Raw genomic sequence first — 10,660 nt, forward strand, 5'->3', positions numbered from 1 at the left:
CATGAGACACTTAATTTGGAATGTCTTGAGTTTGCAAGGGAGATCCATATAACTGACTGTGATCTGTGATAGTTATTGAATTGTGGCTCTATTAATGTCATTTTGGATATGAAGTGTGTCAGTTCAGTACTTAATGTAAATGTAAGAACTCAAACAGTACTTAATGTAATGCTGTCAAAGTGATACATGACATATATCATAAATATCTGCACATAGAATTCTAACTGACCATTGCTTTCTTATCGCACACGTAGGAACCTCTGCACAGATGAACATTTGAAAGTATCATCGTCAAACATCTGCAACCATGGAGACGTCGTCAATGCTTTCCTCACTGAATGATGAGTGGAGATCCGATAGCTACATCGAGCCCCACTACAAGGAGTGGTACCGTGTGGCCGTTGATGCTCTGATTGAACATGGGATAGACGCCTACCAAGAATTCCTCATCAAGGAGCGAGCTTCAGATTTTCTAGCTGAGGAAGAAGTTAATTATATTTTGAAAAATGTCCAGAAGTTTGCACAAAACACAGAAAGTGGTTTTGATAGTTCCTGTGATGGTGCCTCCTCGTCAGGGACTTACTGGCCCACACAGTCTGATGTGGAGGCTCCAAATCTTGATTTAGGCTGGCCATGTGTGATGCCCGGATTCTTAGGGAGTACGCATATAGACCTCCTCTTCCACCCACCGAGAGCACATCTACTTACAATAAAGGAAACTATTCGGAAGATGATAAAAGAAGCAAGAAAGGTAGTAGTATATCTTTTTTGAAATGAAAAATATGAAATGTGGATCAGTGCAGTGTTCTATGCACTTGTTCTATGATGGCACATATGTTAACATAAAAATCTATGGGTGTCGCTCATTCCTGCTAATTTCAGAAAATATACCTATAGATGTATATAGGGAACTCACACACTCATATCTTTCAAGATTTCTTTGTGTGTGTGTGTGTGTGTGTGTGTGTGTGTGTGTGTGTGTGTGTGTGTGTGTATGTGTGTGAACACTTGTACCCATGTATGTGGGTACCCATAAAGGCCAAAGAAGGTGTCATATCCCCTTGCTAGAGTTACAGGCTGTTGTGAGCTTCTCAGTACAAGTACTAGGAACTGAACTTGCGTCCTCTGAAACAGCAGCAAATGTTCTTAACTTTTCAGTCACCTCCCTACCCCCGTACATTCTCCAGTCTTATGTGTATCTGAGACAGTAGCAAGAGGTCCTTTAATAGAAAGATATTTCTATTAAAGAAATAAAAGAAAGTAATTTCTCTCACAATGCACCTAAGAGGCCTTTTGCCATTGGAGATGAAAGTACATGGGCTGGAATAAGATGATTTTTGACATATTCATATGTTTTAAGCACTTAGAAACTTTTCTTACTCTTTGAAAAATATGTATATTGGTGAATCTTTGTTTGCTATAGTACTAAAAACAATTGTTTTGCTCTCAGAATGGTTCATTCTATTAATATATAAACTAGAGTTCTACTTAACTGTTTTCTGAATTATACATTAATGTATAATATAAAATCAACATTATGACAATTTTTTCAAGCAAAGTTCTGAAGCACTTAGCAGTCTAGGGTCTTGTACTCTTTATCAATTACTTATATTGCCTTATTAATCATATAAAATTTATTTTAGAATTCAGATAAAGCTACAGAAATATCTTTTTAATCAATAAAAATTATTAAGAGTTTCTTTTGTCTTTCTTGTGTTAGTTTAAATGTGATGATCACCATGAAAGATGTTTATAAGACTATTGCAGCAATTCTTGTTGTAGGAGTCTGCTTGTTTGTTTCTCTGAGCCTGGCAGCTCAGACCCAAAATAACCACACAGAAACTGTATTAATTAAATCACTGCTTGGCCTATTAGCTCTAGAGTCTTATTGGCTAACTCTTACATATTAATTTAACCCATCTCCATTAATCTGTGTATTGCCATGAGGCTGTGCCTTATCAGGTAAAGTTCCAGCGTCTGCTCTAGTGGGGCTACATGGCTTTTCCTGACTCCACCTTCTTTCTCCTAGCATTCAGTTTAGTTTTTCCCTGCCTACCCTATTCTGCCCTGTGCAGGCTTAAGATAGTTTCTTTATTAACCAATGGTATTAACAGCATACAGAGGGGAACCCCATATCAAATTCCCAAGTTTAGAAGATGTAGGCCAGTCTGGGCAAGGTGGCACATGTCTGTACTTTTGATACAAAAGAGACAGAGTCAGCAGGACCTTACGACCATCTTCGAGTCCATTCTTATCTGTCTGGTGAATTCTGGATCAGACAGAGTTAGTGAAACACTAACTCAAGGTTTGTTTGGTTTTTTTTTTTTTAGGGGAAAATGGACAAAAAATAATTTTTTTTATAAATTATCTATTAGGTCCATGCTGTATAATAGAAAAACTTAGGAAAGAAGAGGAATTGAGGAAACAAACAAACATCCTCATTTATTTTCTATGTTGACATGACATAAAACGGCTTGAAAAATACAGTTTCATGAAGTATAAAAATAAGGAAATTAAGATTTGTTGCTTGAAGAGATCAAATATTCTCACCTCTGTTTAGATGCAGTAATTATTAAGGTTGAGGGGCTCCATGCATAAAGGGGACTGCATCAGGGGTGCTGTATCTCAAGGACTTTAGACAGTCCTTCAGAAGACTATTTATTTACAGATATTGAAAGGATCCAATACTTGGGAAACTTTGTAATCTCCCTCTCTCTTTTTGAATTCATGTTTAACCCAATAATTGGCTAAGGTCTTGTTATAAATTTCAATATAAAAGCAAATGGTCAGCCAGATATAGCATCAGACACAGGTAACACCCAAATTCCAGATACTAAGGCAAGAGTATTGTGAACTCGAGTTCAGCACGGCCTCTACAGTGTGATGCTGTCTCAAAAGGCCAAGTTAATTAACTGTACAGTGAGAAAAAGCTACCATGAAAGCTGGCATATGGATTTTTAAATATGAATTGTGATCTTCATGCCTGTCATCCCTACAACAGGAAATCATTCCCCGTTCTATTCTTTTAGAAACCTGCTAATCAGTGATAAACTTTGTTTTGGATTTTTTCAGAGGATTAATTTTCTTTATTAGTAGCCAGTATATTGTCATAATATGGCGTTAGGATGACCTTTTATCATAATGTTTTTGAATAAGATAGATTTAAGTGGTAGAAACAAATTTTGTGCTTCAGACCTCCTTGGGAGAGACTTGCGCCTTGCCAAATTTTATAGAAATACAATGCTAAATAAACAAGGCTGGGAAAAGGAACAGCAAAGCCAGGAAGTGGTCCCAAAGTAAGTTACATCCAGGTTTACTATTTCTTTTGTATCTAAGCTAAGACACTCCAGAAAGTAAGTGGAATTGTTTGGGGGGAGGGGGAGGGCTGTTTGTTTGTTTTTACTCTTTGAAGGCCTGCCACCCAGCTCCCAAATAGATACATGGCTGGCTGGATGGCTGGGCCCTGGTATCCTCCTCTCCTTCTCTTCCTCTGGCTCCTCCCTCTTCTTCCAAGCCTAGATTTCTTCTATTTATTCTCTCTAACTGGAAGCCCCAATTGTCCTTCTCTCTTGCCTCTCTATGGGCCATTCAACTCTTTATTAGACCAATCATGTATTTTTGACAGGCAAAGTGGCACAGCTTCAGAGTTAAACAAATACAACATAAAAAAAATGTAACGTATCTTTGAATCATTAAACAAATATTCCACAGTGTAAACAAATATAACACATCTTAAACTGCTATTCCATAACCAATAAGTTACTTATTATGTAAAACATCTTACATTCAGGGAAAGCATGTAAATTCAGTGTCTGGCAGCTAAGGTCTTTATTGGACACCAAAGTCACCTTCCCATTCTTGGACAAAGGGGTGATACTTTCACTGTATCTTGTCTGTCTTTACTCAGAACAGATGTGTGTGCCTGTATGTGACTGTGTGTGTGAGACTCTGTGTATGTGTGTGTAATATATGTTTACATACACTTTTATGTTTATTTTTTCACTTCTTTTATGCGTAGGCTTGAACGCGGTGCCTCACATGCACTGAGCATGCACCATCTGCCATTGAGCTATTGATCCCCACTTCTGAGTGCTTTGGAATATTACTATTAAACTTTTCTTTCTAGCTTGTTTTACAGTCTATAAATCACTTTGTTTTTCTAACTAGGATATTATTTTATAGCATTTAATAATCTAGATTTTTAAAATTTATGCATATCATTTCTTATCAGTTATTGCTTAGAAGCTGTTTTGTGATCCCCCTGCTTTATTATTTTGTATTTGTTTATTTTGTTCTCTTCTGAATTTTCACTTTGGAAAAGACAGCTGCAGCTACTCTCGTACATATTCTGTAAAGTAATGTATTTCAACTTCCTTAACCCCTTTCTATGCTTTTCTGTGTGGCTGGCATAGTTACATGTGTATTGTCTTCATATATTCTGATAGTGTCTAGCATGACTTTTCCCAGGCAATTATTAAGATCTAAAGAAGTGTTCCCAAGATTATATATGCATGTATGGTAATTACTGCGAACTCTTGTGAAATGTTCCTACTGATGACTTTAAGCAGTTATCTTTCATGGAGTGTATTTTCTACTTACTCAGTGGTATGCATCCAAGGAGCTGTTGCTTCTGATGTTCTTGGATCTGGGTGGGTTTAGAAAGCTGTTTGCATCTCTGCTTCCTCCTGAATCCTCATGCTAGGACCGCTTATTTCTTGAGATAGAAATCTGACTCCTAGGAATCTGGAATCAGGAAGACTCATGAGCAGAAGTGTAGTTTGAATGAGGGTGGAGTCATTCCTGCAGCACCACATCACTGAGGCTCAGGTCTCGGCTCCACCCTGAGTCACAGTTCCTGGGAGTGTTTGTTTGGCCTTGTTAGTTGTTACTAATACATAAGAATATTGCTCATCCTTGGGCCCCATAGATGCAAAGGCAAAGGAGAGCAGACGATGACTACTTTTCTTGGGAATCAGCTCTTGGAATGAAATGAGTGCTAAATGAGGTATTTGATCACCAGGACTCTGCTCTAACTGTGACATCAGTCAAGTATTACACCTTTGCAAGATCAGTATTGTCACTTATTTCATAAAAGATATAAAACAAAATCTTTTTGTGCATTTTAAAATTTCAGTCGCCCTTTCTAAGCTTCTGACAATTCTTACCAACTCAAGACTTTTCTAATGTATAAACCTCCTGGCTGAGTTAGTATATGATGTGAGCGAGCAGCATTGTGTCACAGAGTTCTCCCCTTTGCGTCACTTTGCAAGCATGTCCTGTCTAGCTAAGCAGCTCTTAAGTATTTATCAACACCTTCATTACACTAGGATTATTCCCCAGTGATCTCAGTCTCTGCTGAGAGCTTCCTTTCTGCCTGATCTCTGTTCCGACTCTCATTGTGAATCCTTTCATTGAATTTGACTCAAAATTAGTTCCTTCCTGGAAGTCATATTCTGCATTGTCAGATTTAATGCCATCATTATTCAGTGGCTTTGAATTGAGTCTCTTTTCCTTGAATGAGGTGCATTCTGTAGAGGTGCATATTTATGTTTGAGGATATATGTGAAAGAAAAAGAGGAATGAAAAGAAGAGAGATGTGGTTTATGGAGACAGGGATTCTCTGTATAGCATTGGCTGCCTTGGAAGTTGCTCTTTAGAAGGCTGGCCTTGAAATCAAAGATCCACTTTTATATGCTTCTAGAATGCTGGAATTAAAGGTATGTGCTACCACTATTGGTTGAGACTACATTTTATAGGAACAGATTTTAGCAACTTTACAAAGTTAGATGTTTTCATGATAACAACGACGACGACGATGACGATGATGATAATGATGATGATGATAAATGACAAAAAGTAAGGAGCAGGTGGCATTCCACCAGGGAATGAAAGAATATTGACAAAGAAGAGATAACATGTCCTGATTATAGGTAGTCCTCTTTAAAACACTACCGTTTTGATAAGCAAAAGACCTTTGTATTCACTGAGGCTTCATATCAAAGGTTAATTTTCAGTCTGGGTGTGGTAGAATATATGTGTAATGGGCCTGTCTACATTGTGAATTCCAGACCAGCAAACACTGCACAATTAGACGCTAACAACCAAAACCAACAATAAAAGCAACAAAACAAAATGAACAACAACAGAAATAACTTGGTTGGCCTTCTTGATACTACAGGGCGTGGCTTTATTTCTCCTGCCAGTCTTCTCAATGAGACAGAGTGATGCAAGTGTGCAAAGAAGCTTTTCTGGGATGATAATGTGCAACATGACATTTTACATTGCAGGACTTTGCTATTCAGTTTTATCATTCAGCGTATACTTTTATATCAATTATTGGGATCTTTTAAGTCGTCACTCCTAGTGATCTAGAAACACTTGAGCTTTTACCATCAGGCCTGGAAATGACATCTTCTTAAAATTTAGAGTAGAAAAATTATGATGCAGCTATGTGTGATAGCGCACATCTTTAATCCTAGCACCCAGGAGACTGGGGCAAAAATCCTGACAGGAATTCAAAGACAACTTTGTTTACATAGTGAGGATCAGGCCATCCAGCACGATATAGCAATACCTTTCTTTCAAACATAAGAAGTTAAGAATAAAATTGAAAAAGTAGATAAGAAAGAAAAATATAATTTATATGATAAAATGCCATGAAAATAGACATTAGCAAGTTTATTAGTTCTATAATTGTATGTATTGAAGATTTGTTTTTCTTTTCATTGTTTTCAGAATACTCATATGGAAAACACTATAAATGAAGAAAATAAAATTCAGCCAATTTACAGTTGAAAAAATTTCTTATTTTTTAGCTAAATAAGCAAATGTAAAAAAACGTCAGTGTCCCTAGGTGTAGGCAGATACTGCTTGTTCTTTTTCCCAGGCACCCAGACCTAAAATAATCACTCAGAAACTATATTAATTAAGACACTGTTCAGCCTATTATCTAGGACTTCTTATTAAGTAACTCTTACATCTTAAATTAACCTATTTCTATTATTTTATATTTACCACAAGGCTTGTGGTTTATTGGTAATTTCCACCAGGTGGGCATCTTTCTCCTTTGGCAGATACATGGCGTCTCCCTGACTCCATATTCTTTCCTCCACTATCTCTACTTGGAATTCTGGCCTTGCTTTAGTCTTCACTGTCATAGGCACAAGCAGCTTATTTATTCATTAACCAATCAAAGCAACATGTATACAGAAGGACTTTCCACACCATTTCTCCTTTTCTGTCTAAATAAAAAGAAAACTTTTAACTTTAACAGAGCAAAATTACATATACAAAACAGGTTTCAAGCAAGAATTACAGTTATTTATATCTATTTTATCTTTTATCATAACTAAGGAAAACTATAATTATAACTATTCTTCAACACCATCAAGGACTCCAGAAGGATATAATATTACTTAAGTAAACAGAAAGTGCATTGTAAGCAACTTCCAAAACTCTAGAATTGACAGAGACATCTAGCTGTCTGCATAGTCGCCAAAAGTTCTTCTGTAATGCTGGGGCATTCATCTTCAGTCTATAGGCCCATAGTATATGGCAGATTTTTCCATCAAGCATGAAATTTGAAAGGCTGTTTTGCCTATCTTGTCAATTTGTCAGTTACTTTCTTCTGTGTCCTGCATAATGTCTGGAAGTTTCTTCTGTGAAACAGGAACCCTGAAGGACCATCCTGTCTTTTGGGATGCTCAGCAGTCACTTTTCTATGGGTCCTGCAAGTCTAGTTCATACAGCACAGCATACCATTAAACAGTCCAGCAGGAGCAGTTTTTTGGCCAAATGGCTAATAAACTCCATAAGTTATGCCCATCATCTTCTTGAAGTAGATTGGTGCTGCAAGAGCAGATTTTTCTCATTGTTATGAAAAGTCCTAAGTTCTTAAAATATTTTAAATGCTGTATTCTGTTAGTCTTTGAAAGGTTTGAAAAATAACTATGCATCTGAAATATATCTATTTCTACACATCTAGTAAATCTAACTAACATGACTATAAGCTTGATTATTATACATAACTATCTATTAATTTGTATTTTTAACTATACGTTACATTTTTAAGTGAACTACACAAACATAATACCTTAAAAAGAGCAGAAATACATATAACAAAATTGACCTTAAATTTGTATCAATAGACCAATATCCATACCAATGCAAAGTATTCATCTTTATAGCATATCCTCTGTAAATATAAACAAACATTTTAAATAATATTAGGGAATTTTGGTGTAGTTCTCTCCAAACTGCTTCCTGCTTATTGTTGGGCAAAGTATTTTTAGGTGTTCATGGAGACATTTTGGAGGGTTCTTGATTCATCAAATCACTTTAGTCTGTAAAAAATCCATAGGTTCTCATTCTCTGTGGAAACAAAAGCAGAACCTCTTTTCTAAAGCAACACATCCCTCAACCCAGATTTTGAAGTCAAGATACCTTTAAACTATATATGTTGGTTAGCTTAGCAGCCCATACAATGAAATGTCTCTCTGTACTGAGCTCATTCACAGTCAAAAATTTCAAAGAAAGAACAACAATATACATAATCCAAACTCTATGTGTATTTTTTAATCTTTATGTGGCTTGCTTTTCTTTAATCCTTTAATCTAAGACTGTCTGTACTATGTCTCTTTAAAGACTTTAGCATTTTTAAACCATTTACTTTTTTATAAGTATTTTTCTCTATCCCAAGAGACATTTATCCAACACCATGACACATTTAGAGGTCTTTTTTATTTGAATTTGTCTTTATTATATGCCTATCTGTAATTATTTTTTGACCAGGAGCACTTTTTTTTTCTTTTTTAAATGCTAAGCGTTGGAATGACTAGAACCAACTCCCCAGCCCTGCCTGTTGACTTTGCCCAGTCTAACATGGCAGAGGCATATTCATTGCCTCTGAGAGCCTTGCACACCACCCCAGCTCCAGGGTAGCAGCTGGTCTATGTCACCATTAAGAAATTTGTAACATGCTGCTCACAGATCCCTTTTAAGTGCTCCATCTCCTGAAAGAGCCAGAGCTGTTCATGCAACTAGCACAAACCAGAAACTCCTCCCCTAAAGAAGCTGCACAGCCTTTGCTGCCAATGATGAATCAGAAAGACCTCTCTTAAAGGGGCCATGGAGCCTCTACTCACTACCAGCAAACAGAGCCCATTAGAAAAAAAAAATGTGGCTACGAAGAAGCTGTGCTAAACTCTGTTCTTTTCTTTCTAGAATTCCTTTCCAAGCTCTCTCAGACTTTATGTGGATGTATTTAGTCCCACACTGGCACCATGTGTCAGCAATTACAATAAAGTAGTCCCATATGAGCTCATAATGGAGAATAATAAAGGATTTTTTATTTAGGGGTAGACCCACAGTTCAGCAGTCCTCTGCACAAGTGGGGAACAGGAACTGGATCCAGCAGCCAAGGGAGAGAGCCTGAGCATGTTTCTATATCTGTTTATATAGTACCCAAGGCCATGTCTAAAGTGGGCCAGCATCTCAAAGGCCATTGGCTGAAGGAGTTGCTACAGTACCCAAGTATGTGCTTGTGTGTCTGTCTGTATTTTAATGCCTTTCCCAGATTGTTAAAAAGAATGTTCATTTGTCAAATACTGGATACATATACATATTGAGAATAGTATAAAATGGACCGCCTCTGCTTTTTTTCGCTTCTGATTTTGCCATAATCAAATGGCAGAACTTCTGCATAGTGATGCAATAATTTAACAGTATGGAACACCCTGGGTACAAGTGATAAGGGGTTCCCTGTTGTGTGGAAATTTTAAAATTGCTGGCTATATGGCTGCTTAGAAAGGCCTCTGGCTTTTTATTACAGTGTAGCGCTGGCAATTAAGAGCAGCATTAGTGATAAGGGGGGCTACTTCATCACTCTTCCTCCACCCATCTCTTACTTATTAGTATCCCTCTGAAGAGCAGTTCTGAGATGAGAGTCTCCCAGCAGGATTCCTTTAGGAATGAGGAAAGTCTCCTAACTGTGCATAAATGTTTGCTACTAAATCATTACTTGCCTTCTGAATTCTAAGAAGCAGAAAATGCAGTTCCCTTATCTTCTTTCACAAGGCAAGACTTCCCTTTCGATCTTACCAATTTCCTACTAGTAATCATTTCTATGTTTGCCTCTTGGATCGGAATGCAACGAATATCTTAAGCAAGCAAATAAATGTGAAAGGCAAAAGCATTGCCATTTGGCTAAATATCAATCCAATATTCACTACTGAAAAATCCATAATGGGAAACATCAGCCTCACAGGAGTCATATTTCAGCTGGCAGGCACTCGGGAGCAATTGATAGTAGAAGCAAACAGGATGCTTCTGTTTTTGCAGACAGGCAGAGAGAGGTAGATAAAGTCCAAAAGTCCAAGACACCCAGCTGATAAGTAACCATAAGCACTCACAGTCACCAGGCTCTGCACTGTAGTGCATCATCCGTGCTCCGCCTCCAGAGCTTGGGAGCGGTGCATGTTTATGCCTTTAGAAACCTGAAAAGGCAGCCTTGATCACTGAATACTGCAATTAGACTCAGACCTCTGGATCTTTTTACTTCAAAGTTTTCTCTTCTTCTTCTTCTTCTTCTTCTTCTTCTTCTTCTTCTTCTTCTTCTTCTTCTTCTTCTTCTTCTTCTTCTTCTTCTTCTTCTTCTCCTCCT

At 37.3% G+C, this 10,660-nt stretch overlaps 1 protein-coding gene across 1 annotated transcript in view; it reads left to right on the forward strand.

Annotated features, from left to right (window-relative positions):
- Nucleotides 1-307: 307 nt before the first annotated feature.
- Fam83b (family with sequence similarity 83 member B) overlaps nucleotides 308-10,660 on the forward strand; it is a 48,964-nt gene continuing 38,611 nt past the window's right edge. The window contains exon 1 of the mRNA XM_005347606.2: nucleotides 308-751. Within this exon, the coding sequence (XP_005347663.1) occupies nucleotides 308-751 (444 nt within the window). The remainder of the gene's footprint in view (nucleotides 752-10,660) is intronic.

The sequence above is a fragment of the Microtus ochrogaster genome, chromosome 5, assembly GCF_000317375.1.
Source record: "Microtus ochrogaster isolate Prairie Vole_2 chromosome 5, MicOch1.0, whole genome shotgun sequence".
Taxonomy (NCBI): domain Eukaryota; kingdom Metazoa; phylum Chordata; class Mammalia; order Rodentia; family Cricetidae; genus Microtus; species Microtus ochrogaster.